We start from the raw sequence: 14,404 nt of genomic DNA, 5'->3' as shown, positions 1-14,404 counted from the left end.
AACAAGAACACAAACAGTTCATATAGGATTTTAGCCTTTTTTAAATGCTAAAAAGGTCCCCATGATTTGCTTTGTTTAATAAGTATACTCAAAACTTCATTAAAAACATTTTTCAAAACTAGTTTCATAAAGCTAGGCACATCAGCAAGCCTCCATCGAGGGGTGGAAAATGAATTGTATATCTTTAAACCGCAGAAGTTAAAAGGCTTTTTTTTTGTTGTTAGCTAACAATGGAAACTTTTTTTTTTAAGTGTTTCCCTCCCTCGTCTTGCCAAGCAATAGAAAAAAAAAAAAAAAGAAGAAAAGAAAAACTTGTTCCGCTGAGTTCAACCCCAGACAGGCTCACAACTTCCTTCCTGCTTTCCTCCCCCAAGCCTCCGCCTTTCTCCCTCCTCCCTCCTCCCCCCCCAACTTTTCTTTCTTTCTTTTTTTTTTAATCGTACATTGAACAAACACTGAAGTTGCCCGGAGCAGACACTGACAGGGGCAGTATCTCCGCGGCCGAAAAGGGCGTGCAGGGCCGGCTTGGCGTCGCCACTGCCGGGATCGCCGGGCCCCTGAACCGAAGAGCTCTCCCCACTCTTTCGCACTCTTTTTTGTCTTCCATAGCTTGTGAGAAAATCATTTCTGAGCATTTTTACTTTTAAAGCCATCTCTTCTCTACGAGGTCTGCGCCTCTGGGTATGTAGTCTACACAGGACCTGGAATCTGAGAAATTACAGGTAAGTTTGGCGGCCTTTTAATGGCTCTTGCCTTGGAACAACCCTCTTTGCCCTCACTTTCTGCTCTGGAGCGAAACTCGGCGTTCCTGGTTCCGAAACAGGGCAAAGGGGTGGGCTGGGGAGGCAGGGAAGGGGGTTTGATTTTGGAGGGTGACATGGAGTGGCGGCGGGGAGAGAGTAGGGAGAGACGAGGTCCCCGCATTTCTCCAACCCGCCTTCCGGGCCGCTCACTCTGCGCCGCCTACTCCTGCGCGCTCCAAGAGTCCCCAGGCTGGGGTCTCGGGGCGGCTCTGCCGGCGCCGGGCGAGGTTGCCCGGGATGCGGAGAAACCCTGCACTCCGCGGCGCTGTCCTGGGTGTTACAGCGCGGGCTCCAGGTCCGTTTGCAGAGCCCGAGGCTCTGTGCACCCAGGGCTGCTGCCTGGCTGCAGCCATGCACGCCCCTAAGTTCCTCTGAGTGGGCGCGGGTCCGGGAACCCTCAGAGGCAGCCGCGTCCTCGGCACCAGTGCGCGCGGAGAGCGGACTCGCTCCGCGCGCGTATACACACACGCGTGCACACACACTCACACTCTCACACACCCCTCCCTAGGGGACGACGGCAGGGGGGCATTGAGTACTGGTTCCGGTACAGGGGACGTGTAGAAGAACATCGGCCCCCGGCGCGCGCAGGCGCGCCCACACTCACAAAACACTTGACTAGGGATAAGCGACACGACCAGTGCTGAGAAATGCTTCGGCTGCTGCCCCGCCGCCCGCCTAGGCCTTCGTAGGCCGAGAGACACAGCCCCAAGGCCAGGGTCAGGAAGGTAAACGGCAGGCACGCAGGCGCTCTCCCAGATCCGGGCGCTGGCAGCGGTTCGGGGAAGGCAGGTCCAGCTCAGGTCCCCTCCGAGTCGGTCTCTGATGCCCCGAAAGGGTGGAGCAGGGAGACCCTGAAGCCCAGGGCGAGGGCTGCTGGGTTGCCCTGGATAGCCAATGTTTGCTCAGGCAGGGAAGACCCGGAGAGACGGTGGCGGGGGTGTCCTCAGCCCGGGAGAGCTGGGAGTCAGCCGCGCCCCGCACACAGCATACTTAGGAACCAAGGAGTTGGACCTCACTGCTCGCTGGTCCGCGTGACTCCGGAGTCGAATGTTAGGACTGGGATTTGAAGGGACCTCAAAGCGCATCGCAGCCTGGGGCGGGATAGGGGGCGGGGAAGCACACCCGAAACCGCTCTGGCGACCCAGGCAGCCGGGGCATGCCCTCGCCGAGCCTTGCAGTCTCGGTAGGTGAGATGCCGGTGGCGCCGGGTCCCGGACAGATTGGATCCCCAGGGCTCCCTCTGGGATGTACAGGCGACCGCCAACCCCTCAGCAACCCTCGAGAGTCCTGACGTTTCTCCTTGTATCTCCACAGCGGCACAGTTGTTTATGGAGATTTGGGCAAGGGCTGAGCCCTCTGTCGTGCCCCCAGCCTGCCGCCCAGGCCATGCCGCCCCATCTGCGCGCGAAGCCGCGGCTGCCGGGCCTCCGGGGCTGAGCCGGGAGCGCCAGGAGGAGGAGGCGCCGGCGGCGGAGCAGGAGCTGGAGCCGCGGCAGCGGGCAGCGCGGCGGACCCAGTACTATGGCTGTGTACTGCTATGCGCTCAATAGCCTAGTGATCATGAATAGCGCCAACGAGGTGAAGAGCGGCGGCGGCCCCGAGCCCAGCGGTAGCGAGACGCCTCCGCCCCCGGGGAGGGCCGTGCTAAGCCCCAGCAGCGTTTTCAGCCCCGGGAGAGGCGCCTCTTTCCTCTTCCCCCCAGCCGAGTCGCTGTCGCCCGAGGAGCCCCGGAGCCCCGGGGGCTGGCGGAGCGGCCGGCGCAGGCTGAATAGTAGCAGCGGCAGCAGCGGCAGCAGCAGCAGCAGCAGCATGGGCAGCCCAAGTTGGGTTGGTCGCCTGCGAGGGGACCGGCAGCAGGTGGTGCCCGCCGGTAACCTCTCCCCGCCAGGGCCGGAGGAGGCCAAGAGGAAGCTGCGGATCCTGCAGCGCGAGTTGCAGAACGTGCAGGTGAACCAGAAAGTGGGCATGTTTGAGGCGCACATTCAGGCGCAGAGCTCCGAAATTCAAGCGCCCCGCAGCCCGCGTTTGGGCAGGGCTCGCTCGCCCTCCCCGTGTCCGTTCCGCAGCAGCAGCCAGCCCCCTGGAAGGGTCCTTGTTCAGGGCGCCCGGAGCGAGGAACGGAGGACAAAGTCCTGGGGGGAGCAATGCCCAGAGACTTCAGGAGCCAACTCCGGGAGGAAAGGAGGGCCCAGCCTATTCCCCGTGCAGGTGAAGGAAGGAATGCCACCTCTTCCTGGCCGGGCTGCCCCTGCAGGATCAGAGGCCCGGGGTCCATCCGCTTTTGTGAGGATGGAGAAGGGCGTCCCTGCTAGTCCCTGCTGTGGCTCACCCACTGCTATGGAAATTGACAAAAGGGTCTCTCCTCCCCCGGGAACTCGTAGCTGCCTAGCTCCCTCGCTGGGGCTGGCCGGAGCTAGCTTAACCGTGGCCACAGAAGTGGCAGCGAGAGCTACATCCACTGGGCCACACCGTCCACAGGATCTTGCCCTCACTGAGCCGTCTGAGAGAGCCCGTGAGCTTGAGGATCTGCAGCCCCGAGAGGCCCTGGTGGAGAGGCAGGGGCAGTTTCTGGGCAGTGAGACAAGCCCAGCCCCAGAAAGGGGCGGGCCCCACGTTGGAGAACCCCCTGGGAAGATGGGGAAAGAAAATCTACCCTGTGGCTTGCCGGGCTCTAGGGCGCCTGAAGTGGGCGAAAGGCCAGAGGAGACGACTGTCAGCGTGCAAAGCGCAGAGTCCTCTGATGCCCTGAGCTGGTCCAGGCCGCCCAAAGCCCTGGCCTCCGTGGGCCCTGAAGAGGCCCTAAGTGGGGCCCCCGTGGGTGGGGGGCGTTGGCAGCTCTCCGACAGAGTAGAGGGAGGGTCCCCAACTATGGGCTTGCTTGGGGGCAGCCCCTCGGCACAGCCGGGGATCCTAGAGGTGCAGGCGGGAATTCCTTCTGGCAGAATGCTGGAGGCTTTGCCCTGTTGGGAAACTGTGAAAGATCTGAAAGAACCTCAGTGCCTTCTTGGGGACAGGGTGGGTATGCAGCCTGGGAGCTCCAGGGTTTGGCAGGGCACCATGGAGGAAGCCGGTTTGGCTTGGACGCGTGGCACAGGGGTGCAATCAGAGGGGACTTGGGAAAGCCAGCGGCAGGACAGAGATGCCCACCCAAGTCCCGAACTGCTGCCCCCGGATCAGGACAAGCCTTTCCTTAGAGAGACCTGCAGCCCCAGCAACATACCTGCCGTCATCATTACAGACATGGGCACCCAGGAGGACGGGGGCTTGGAGGAGATGCAGGGAAGCCCTCGCGGCACCTTGCCCCTGAGGAAACTGTCCTCTTCCTCGGCCTCCTCCACGGGCTTCTCCTCATCCTATGAAGACTCAGAGGAGGACATCTCCAGTGACCCTGAGCGCACCCTGGACCCCAACTCAGCCTTCCTGCATACCCTGGACCAGCAGAAACCTAGAGTGGTAAGTCTTGCTCTGAGATTTGCCCAGAACTCGTGCTGATTTCAGCAAACTTGATGCCCCATGCATCCCCTTTTTCTTACTTTCTACAGAGTTATCAAAACTCAGACCAGGGTCCTGGGATAGTCACAGCGAATAATTCTGTCCAGGTGTGTTTGCTGAGGTGGAAGCAGAGGCGGTGACCATGCTCTTTGTAGCTTGGACAGTGACTCAGAGTCTCTTCTACTGTTTCCATGCACATCTTAAAAAACACGTTTTAAAGGTATTTCCTGTAGGTCACCATGCTTCTTGTGAAGATAATATTCCTAAGTGTCACCAAAAACTTCTGGACTAATCCTTAAAGATAGTGAACCAAGCTACTGAGTGTAGCTTTTGTCTGATCAGGTGAAACACTTTGTGATTCATTCAGGCCAAGGAAAATTGACAAGGTTATCATGAAATTAAGTTAGCCTCCACTTATAAGCCAGGAATATGAGGGATGTGAATCTATGACAGGACCCTGAAACCTGTAGATGTGGTTGTGGCCAGTCAACTGGGTGAGGAATCACCGAGCCTCAGTAAGTTAAGCCAGGCCACTGCAATATTTGTGTGGTCAGCGTAACCAAGGTGCAGTTTGATGGATGAATTAAAGTGAAAACCATACTTTGAGCTAAGCAGATGGTTTCTTCAGTATCATAGGCACCTGGGTGGTACCTCCTAATGGATGTGCATGTCAGCTGGTACAGGTTGACATTTTGGGTATGTTTTTCCATGCCTCTGGTTTGGTTCATCACACTGACATCTTGTTCTGGTTATGGCAGTCGACAGGAGTTTATTTCTATTAGATGGTTAATCAAAGTTGTAGGCTATTTTTGCTCTTAGGAGGATCAGAGTACCTTATGGAAGACATAGGAGTTGAAGCTAGCACTTCTAAAAAGGTCTGGACTTTGTCTTAGCTTTTCCAGAGAGCATGGGGAATTTCCTAGTTCGGTGTGCTAGGGGTGGTTGTGCTACGTTGGGGGAAACTCTGCATTTATTGTAGTAGGTAGCCTCTGATTTCATCTTGAATGTCAAATACTCCATTGTACCTCAATAACTTTCTACACCACGACTGAGAGCTTTATGTTTCTATTCTGCATTCTTCATTAAGGTATTTTGGACCACAAAACATACTCCTCTCGGATTCCCAATTCACAAATCACAGTCTGGATTTTTGAAGACCAGGCATTCCTTTTCATGAAACTCTGCTTTCTGCTGATGATCTGGAGGCAAATGTGTATGCAAAGTCGCCCAATCAGTCTAGCATTTTGTGGCTAGGGCACAGGCCCTGGGCATTATGCACCTGCTGTCAGGCATAGGCATACCACCTTTAGAGGGGGAAACAGTCCACCTGGAAGGGAATGGTGGTCAAGGGCAGGTGAGACATGCTGCTTTCTGAAGGCATGGCCCAGAATTCTCTGTCTTCCTGCTCAGCAGCTGGAGGCCTGCTGAATAAGAGATGGTCCCCCGTCCCACTCCTCCCAGTTGCTTTTGAGCTCCTGAAGCATAGCTGGCACAGCCAAAGTCACTTTAACTTGTTCCCTGATTATCTATTCACCCTTTCTAGTGGTAGATTAGCAACTTCTATTGGCTGGTTGTCAAAACAGTTTGTGTCCCAATGTTTGAGAAGGGCTCTTGTCTAGAAGAGCATTAACAAGATCAATAAGGACAGGTGATTTTTTTTTTCATTTCCCAGAAGGATGCCAGTTGAGAAACCAAAGGGTTAAGTGGTGTTTTAAAGTTAGTGAACATATCTAGAGGTAGAAATGAGGCCAGCCTGCTGTCCAGTCTACTTCTCACCTTTAAACAGATTTTCAGACACCTGCAGAGCAGAGCCAGGAAAAAATCCTCTCCGTGCTTTGCTCTCTGAATCACATGAGACTGGTGGGAAGTAAGTGGGGTGTGTGTGTGTGTGTGTGTGTGTGTGTTTAAGGGGTAAGGATGGGTAGCCAACTGGAATTTATGGGATCCTAGGGACTTTTGAGCTTTGGTTGAGTGCTTGTATGATAAAGTTTTCTTCTTGTACAGATTATTATGCTGGAGACTTATCTATGACGCCCAAATATCAGCTCACTGGGTCAAAAATCACTTGATTACCTGCGATTGATATTTTGTCTACAGAAGGCCAGACATCTTGATAGAGTGAGCCTTTTGGCTGGGCTTTTCTGTGTTTGATAGATAAAAGCCCAGCCAGCTCTGTCTGAGGTTCTACCACCCTGATACAACATTCTCTTTTCTGGACTTTGCTGCGTCCATCCAGCTACTGCACGATGCTACAGCTGCACACTCTCACGCTTGCTCATACTTGCTTATACTCGCCCTCACACATGCTGACACTCACCCTCATATGCTCACACAGGCTCCCACTTTCTCATCCTCCCTCACACACAGGTCTGAAATGGCATGTTCAGTATTCCGGCGACATAACCAACCCCTGGCCCTCAGACCCACACCAAACACTGAGAATTTTTTTGTGTCCTACCTTCCCACAGACTTCAATGTTTCAGGCCTCCTGTAGCTCTCGCTGTCTTCCTCCTTGCTGTGGAATGAGTGTATATTGTATATGGTGTGGTGTGCAGGCAGTGGGTGACAGCGTATCTGCTTAGTGGGGATCAGACACTTGAAATTTGCCCGGAAGTAGTTGCTTACACACCCAGTGTGCAGTGGCTTAAATTCAGGCACATTCATGCTAACTGTTCTCTGAGATCTGAACAAAATCAAATTGCACTGAGCAAGGATAGTGCAATTTGTTCTTTTCAACAGCTAAAAATTAACTAGCAGTTGTTTGCTTCCCTATATAATTCAGTTTAAGAGAATCTGGACTATTGAGACACCAGGGTTAAAGTGTATTAAGATATGAAAGTACCTTACTTTAAAAATATATTTTTATTATTTCAAAATTGTACTATTGATTATGTGTATTAAAAAAAAAAGAAGGCCAGGCGAGGTGGCACATGCCTGTAATCCCAGCACTTTGGGAGGCTGCGATGGGTAGATCACTTAAGGTCACGAGTTTGAGACCAGCCTGGCCAACATGGTGAAACCCCATCTCTACTAAAAATACCATAATTACTCTGCATGGTGGCAGGCACCTGTAATCCCAGCTACTTGGGAGGCTGAGGCAGGAGGATTGCTTGAGCCCAGCGGGTGGAGGTTGCAGTGAGCGAGATTGCACCGTTGCACTCCAGACTGGGCAACAGAGTGAGACTCCGTCTCAAAAGAAAACAAAAAACAAAAACAAAACACTGGCCTAATTACCTGGGGGATGTATAAAGAACTGTAATACAAAACCCTTGGCTTCAGCGTCCTACTCTTTAAGGGCCATTGGCATTTTGTTACCTTAGCTTTTTTTGTTTTTTGATATTGACTAGTTTTGTTGTCTTTTTTTTTTAAGTGAAAAACTAACTCATACACCAAGTAAAAAATCCAAACAGTTTAACGTGGTTTTATGTGGTTTTGAAAAGTGTGTAAAAATTCTAGTTTGGGGTAAACCAGACTAAAACTTGAAAGCCTTAGAGGGGCACTTTAAAAAATGCATCTGTTGGTGAATACCTTTAATTGGAAAATTATTTTCTAGATGAGAATGTTGAAAGCTCAGATTTGTGGAGTTATGAGCTCAGGTTGCAGATGCTGTTTTCTGAAGATGGGGTACCCTTCTTCTCTGTCAGGTACATGGAGAGGATCTTTTTGGCAAGGCCTCAGCAGCTTTGAGATCTGGCCCTGAGTCATTTATGTTGGGTTCTGGGTATGACTCTGATCTGTTTGGGGATGAGGAAACCAACACTCAGAAAGTCAAAGGGACCCAAGGACATACTTAATGGGCTCTGCTTCTCTAGCTTAGTTTTCTCCTCTGGAAATGTGGGTATTGCACGAGGATTATCTCATGGGGTCATCTAGTTCTAACGGTTTGTGACTACGTAATTGAAGACATCTGATTCAAAACCTAGCGTTTGCATTAGACTATTGGGAAATGTGACAAGATTTCTTTGGTGTGGGTATCCGGCACCGAGGCCAAAACTGGGCACCTTTTACTTTTTTTGTGATTTTGCTTGAGACCAATTAATTGATCTGCCTCTCTTCTATCTCTTTGCCATAAGAATGGCTCTTTGAAAAACCATCATCAGAATAAATCATCAGTACAATACCCAAGATTATCATTAATAATTAGACTGGTGCTAGAGACTCCTGGTAGAATGTCAGAACATTAACCTGAACAGTAAAGGATTCATTCTGTTTAAAAACAGAAAGCAAGGCTGTGTACCCCCTCAGTTACTGAAGTCTAGAAATTAAGGCCTTGCCCACACAGAGCCAAAACATCACTTCAAAGACCTTGTCTTATCAAAGATAAAAGTACTCAGCCAGTTTAAAACCTTTCAAGTAAAGATCAGGTATACAGAAAAAGAGAGATTGATTCTAAGCATTGTTACTTATCATGCAAATGCTTAGACTTTGCAAAACACACAGCTCAAGATTTACCCGCTTTTAGGCACTACAGGAAAACATTAAATCAGTCAGTTAGTGTTTTTAGAGAAATATGTTTCAGGTGTTACATAAGTCATGTTCAGAATTTGTGTTTTTAAGTGCTGAATCGCTACAGAGTCAATTTTCTGATTTTGTTGGCACATACCTGCTGAATGCAGTTACAGATTAAATTAGTACTGGTTAATTTATTTATATTCCTAGGAGTATTGATAACATTGTTTAGGCTTATTTTATTTTGTCAGGTTTCCATCTAGTTATCTAAAGGTAGAATTTTAAGGTATTTAATGGAAAGAATTTTATATCTTATCAGAAAAAAACTCTGCAGACTTTGGATAATCAGAGGTGATTCAGAATTAACCTAGGAACTCTTCTAAAGCGTGTTGTGGTAGCAGCATCCGTGTGGAGGGTTCTATGGATTTTGGTGGGAAAGGAGAGCTTGGGTTCATAGGTTTATGCACATGGTACTCTCAACTCCTGACAAGAAGGCCTTGCCGTGAATTTTCTTTCTTCACTAGGTAGAATTGGCATTGCGAAGGCAGTATTTTTCAGCAATCAGGGGAGCTCATTGTTAACAAAAATCACACCAAACCCAACTATGAACTCTGTGGTAACAGGAGAAAAGTGGAGTGGCAGCTGCCTGTTTGGGATTTGGTATGACCAGTTCTCCTAAGACGGTTGCCCTTCCTGTGTTAACTTACCGAACCAAGTGATGATGGTGCTACAGGCAGTTCCAAACAACATGGAGCAGAAACAATCAGCATCTTTTTCAGACCCATGGGTCCAGTCCGTCTGAGCGTGGAGGGCCACATTGGTGATCTGGAAGAATCTGCTGGTCCTGGCCCCATGACCTTGTAGTCAAATTTGACTTGGTGAAGTTCTGCCAGCCAGCTCTTCATTTTCTCACTGGGCCCCCTTCATTCACCCCAACTTCCTGGTGAAGACAGCAGCCCGGATCCATTTTTCCAGGAGTAAACTATTATTTTAAATACAGTTCAAGTCTCCGTGGTTGAAAGACACCATAAATATATATGGTCTCATTAGGAAGTTAGGTCTCTGTGCTTGCTATTAAAAAATAACAAAAACTAGGCTGGGTGCAGTGGCTCACACCTGTAATCTCAGCACTTTGGGAGGCTGAGGTGGGTGGATTACCTGAGGTCAGGTGTTCGAAACCAGCCTGGCCAACATGGTGAAACCCCGTCTACTAAAAATACTAAATCTACTAAAAATACAAAAATTAGCCAGGCATGGTGGCATGAACCTGTAATCTCAGCTACTTGGGAGGCTGAGACAGGAGAATCACTTGAACCCAGGAGGTAGAGGTTGCAGTGAGCCGAGATCGTCCCACTGCACTCCAGCCTGGGCAATAGAACAAGACTTTGTCTCAAAAAAACAAAAACTTTTCGATAGCTTCCATAATTAACAGTATTGAAATCTGGGTCCAGGACAGGCTTTAGAGCTCATTTCCTTTAATATCCACATTTTACAAAGGAGGAAAGCAAGCCTGGAAAATAGTCAATACTGTCACAGGACCCATGCTTAGATCCTTCTTTCCACCTAACAGACTTCCTCAGTGGGTAAGAGCTTTACTCACCTTTGCAGATCCCCCTTGGCTTTGAACACAGCACACGCTTTTAAAGCATTTGTTAAAGGAATGAGTGAATGAATGAAGGAGAGAAAAAATCCTTGCTGCATTATCTACCTGTAAAAGAAATGCAGAACCATCTGGAAAGTGAAGAAGGAAGAAAGGGAATCAAGCCCTGGGAATGCAAGTTTGTTGCTTATCCCTGTGACTTTGCTGCCACAGGGATAAGGGTGCTAGACTTGGTTTTAGGAGACTTGGGTGAAATTCCAGTCTACACATGACCAGCAAGCGCTCTGAAAAATAGGAAGAGTAGGTGTGACCTCATGGAGTGGTGAACGTTCAATGAGATAACGTTTGTAAAGGTGCCTGGCACTGCACTTGGCACACAGTAGGGGTATAGTAATAGTAGTTTCCTTTTGTTCAGTGGCAGGGTAGGGATTACTTTAAGGCTTAGACTCAAAGAGATAGGAGTGAATCGCTTGATCAGCAGAAGTGCACTGTGTACACCAGCCTCAAGGGACAAGGTCAACCATGACACATGTTTGCAAAGTGTTTGTGCAGGGAAGACCACTCTGATGTTTCTTACTTAAAGGCAGAGCCTTCCAACTCTGTCTGATAAGGAATGACTTGTGACAAGCCAGCAGTCAGGCTTTTGACTAACTTGTCTAGTGTGTTTCTCAACAATTGCATTAAGAATTCACTGTTAGAAATCTGATCTGTTCTCCTCCGTTGAGCTTTACTCGGGCATTTTATTGATTTGATTTCACTTAATTAAGGAAACCCAATCAACAAAATATGTCTCTTCAGGCCACTAGTCAATACAGCATGTTTTATATCCTGAGATTTTTACTTCTATTTTGCCCCACACCAGCAGGTTAAGTTGTATAAGTAACCAAAAAGTAGGAGCTCTAGACAATAAGGCAGCAGAACGAATCTCTGAAATTCATATTTATGTATGATTTCATTTGCAGTGGGGAAGGATATGTTTTTATTTCCCCATCTTTGAATAAAGAAAAAAACATCTCACACAATCTGGGGTGGTGGTGGTGAATTTTCAGCTAAGGAGAATCCTCCCTCGTGAAGCTCACTGTTACCCTGTTAATCTTGTATTTTACTTTTGTGGTAAGATTCTTGGTGGAAAGGGAAAATGAAGTGATATAGCATGTCAAACATAGGCATCAAGATTGTTTCCGTTGACCTGGTGACCAAGATTAGGATTTGCCTACCCAGAGATGATGTTATGTATTAATGATGCAGGATAAGGGCCGGGCCTTGGCCAAGGAGAACTCTTTTAAAGGGGTGGGCCATTAGCTCACATTTATAAAGTTGGTCTCAGAACATTGAGCGGGGAGGGTGCAAATGAGGTGCTTTTACCTCTGGCTTTTGGGGCAATGACAGTTTTCTTTCTTGACCCTTCTAAAGGGTTCTCTTCATTCTGTCCCCCTCCCTGCCCCCATCCATTAAATCATTATGAATACACTGATTTTACAGTTTTCCAAGAAGACATCGTAGCACATTTTATATTACCAGTGCTTGATATTTTCATGCACTAAGGGGAGTGTTCAGCTGCTTTGGGCGGATTTGGTTCCCTGGTGACTGACCATCTACCCAGCTCAATCTGCAATCTCTCTTGGTATGCTGCGAGTTGGTGGGACCTGGGCAATTACAGGGGAGGTCACTGCACCCCAGGCAGTTCCCAGCAAGTGTTTTTTCCAGTTTCACTGACATTCTTTCCAGGCTCAACTCAATTTGTTTTCATCTTCTCTATGGCAATTGATGAATGACTATGTAATTCAGCAGGATCTCCTGTGAAGAGCTTCTTCCCCAGTTGAATAGGAGCTGGTGTTTGTCTAAGCCTCTGCTTATGCATGAGGTATAATGTTTTTCTTCTTACACATTAGCTATCTGAATGGCAGATTTAATAAAATATACCTCATAACCTTATGGGGAAAGGATGCCAGCTGGTATAGAGAGGAACTTGGGAGTATCACTTCTGTAATCCTTATCTAACCTGAATCTATTAGCAGGAAACTGAGAAGGCCTGTGTATGACAATGAGATAAACAGTTTTAATCTCTTAACAATGTCAAGTGGAAAATCTAACTGCCTGCCAGTAGCTTAAGAAATGGTTAAGAGATTTTGTTGGGGACAAATAATTCTGAGACCCAGATTGCTGAGCCAAGGATAGGAAAATTGGTTGCTATGTGTTACAGCTGGGAATTGAGAAGGTCACTGTTTGAGAAACTACTAAAGAATCCTTACAGATTAAAAATTTGCTGCCAGTGTAGGGGACATTTTGAATGTGTTTTAGTTGATATTTTAGCCTATATGAGGCTGCTGAAACCATTTTCTCTTTTTCCTTTAAAAAAAAAAAAAAAACGGCCGGGCGCGGTGGCTGAAGCCTGTAATCCCAGCACTTTGGGAGGCCGAGGCGGGTGGATCACGAGGTCAAGAGATCAAGACCATCCTGGTCAACATGGTGAAACCCCGTCTCTACTAAAAATACAAAAAATTAGCTGGGCATGGTGGCACGTGCCTGTAATCCCAGCTACTCAGGAGGCTGAGGCAGGGGAATTGCCTGAACCCAGGAGGCGGAGGTTGCGGTGAGCCGAGATCGCGCCATTGCACTCCAGCCTGGGTAACAAGAGCGAAACTCCGTCTCAAAAATAAATAAATAAATAAATAAATAAATAAACAAAACAAAACTTTACTTATTTATTTAATTTGAGACAGAGTCTCACTCTGTCGCCCAGGCTGGAGTGCAGTTGTCTGATCACGGCTCACGGGAGCCTCGATCTCTCTAGCTCAAGAGATCCTCCCACCTCAACCTCTTGAGTAGCTGGGACTACAGGGTCATACCAACACACCCGACTACTTTTTTATTTTTTAGTAGAGACATCTCCTACTACGTTGCCCATGCTGGTCGCGAATACCTGAGCTTAAGCGATGCTTCTGCCTCGGCCTAGCAAAGTGCTGGGATTACAGCTGTGAGCCACTGAGCCTGGCCTTTTTCTTAACCTTTCTCCTCCATCATCATAGTCCTCACGACATTAAACACTCATTAATATTGACCATCTGGGTAACTGCAAGTAATTTCATAGACTCAAGGCCTCCTCTGAGACTTTTGTTGTGCTTTACAAGGGCAACCTGCTTGAAAGACTTGTAACTCTCAGATTCAGCACTTGACCTCATTGGGTCTCTTTGGACTTTGGTATCCCCAGTCTGTAAAATGGGTACATTGATAGTCTTCCTACCTCATGGGGTCTTTGTGAGTCCAAATGAGACAGTGTATACAGAGTCATTTGAGGAGAATGAATTATTTCCTGCCTAAAAGAGCTTTTAATTATAAGTACGATGACTTTGCTTTTTAAGTTTTTCCAAAAAGAGGATGGACAAGGACAGGCACTCACTCATGAAGAGTATTCTGACCTTGTGGCTTAAAGAGAAATCTATAAGGACTACGTCAAAAAGAATCTTTGTGTCCACGGCAGAGCCAGTTCTGAGGTGGACGGAGCAGTGCAGGTCGGGCTGGGGTGAGCAGACGTTCTGGATAACGCCCCAGTTTCACTTCAGCTGCAGCACTGCCTCCTCCCACCTACGTGACCGTCTCGGCCATCGTGGGCTGTGGATGTAGCCTTCTCCGGCTGTGGTTTGCCCACTCGTCAGTGGGCATGCAGATGTGACCGAAACCAGGGAAGGCTGGAGCGAGCAAAGGGCGGCCCTCAAAGCAGGGTCTGATGCTCCCGAACAGAGCCACCAGCGCTGAATCACGGCAGGGAGACTGCACTGCACTCTAGTCTGAGGATACTTAATGGGGGCATGGACTTTTCCAGTACCAGGTAGTGGTTTTCTCTTCTGTGTCATGGAAAGTGAAAGAGGGGAATTCAGCAAAGTCTTGTTTTTAAAGCATATATTACATTCAGCAAATTATACTGGGTGCCTCTTCTGACTGGCCAGGCCCTGGTTAGGTCTGGAAACCACTGCCTTCTTTCTCATGGAGCCGGACCTCCCTTTGGATGGCTGCCGACGTTGAGAAGTGCACTTTGCACCCAGTGGTGGCCCAACATTAG

General features: G+C 48.7%; 1 protein-coding gene across 3 annotated transcripts in view; it reads left to right on the top strand.

Annotated features, from left to right (window-relative positions):
- Nucleotides 1–371: 371 nt before the first annotated feature.
- Nucleotides 372–14,404, top strand: part of ITPKB (inositol-trisphosphate 3-kinase B) — a 104,774-nt gene continuing 90,741 nt past the window's right edge. The window contains exons 1-2 of one of the 3 annotated variants that reach the window (XM_017526446.2): nucleotides 372–722; nucleotides 2,118–4,256. In XM_017526446.2, coding sequence (XP_017381935.1) covers nucleotides 2,325–4,256 — 1,932 coding nt within the window. In that variant the 5' untranslated portion in view covers nucleotides 372–722; nucleotides 2,118–2,324. Of the gene's footprint in view, nucleotides 723–1,390; nucleotides 1,529–2,117; nucleotides 4,257–14,404 lie in introns of those variants that run through there. The other 2 variants (XM_017526447.2, XM_037737765.1) reach the window with 2 other exon arrangements.

This window comes from Cebus imitator, unplaced genomic scaffold, assembly GCF_001604975.1.
Source record: "Cebus imitator isolate Cc_AM_T3 unplaced genomic scaffold, Cebus_imitator-1.0 Scaffold42, whole genome shotgun sequence".
NCBI lineage: Eukaryota > Metazoa > Chordata > Mammalia > Primates > Cebidae > Cebus > Cebus imitator.
The sequence above is the reverse complement of the archived record's forward strand: the minus strand, read 5'-3'. Positions and strand labels throughout refer to the sequence as shown.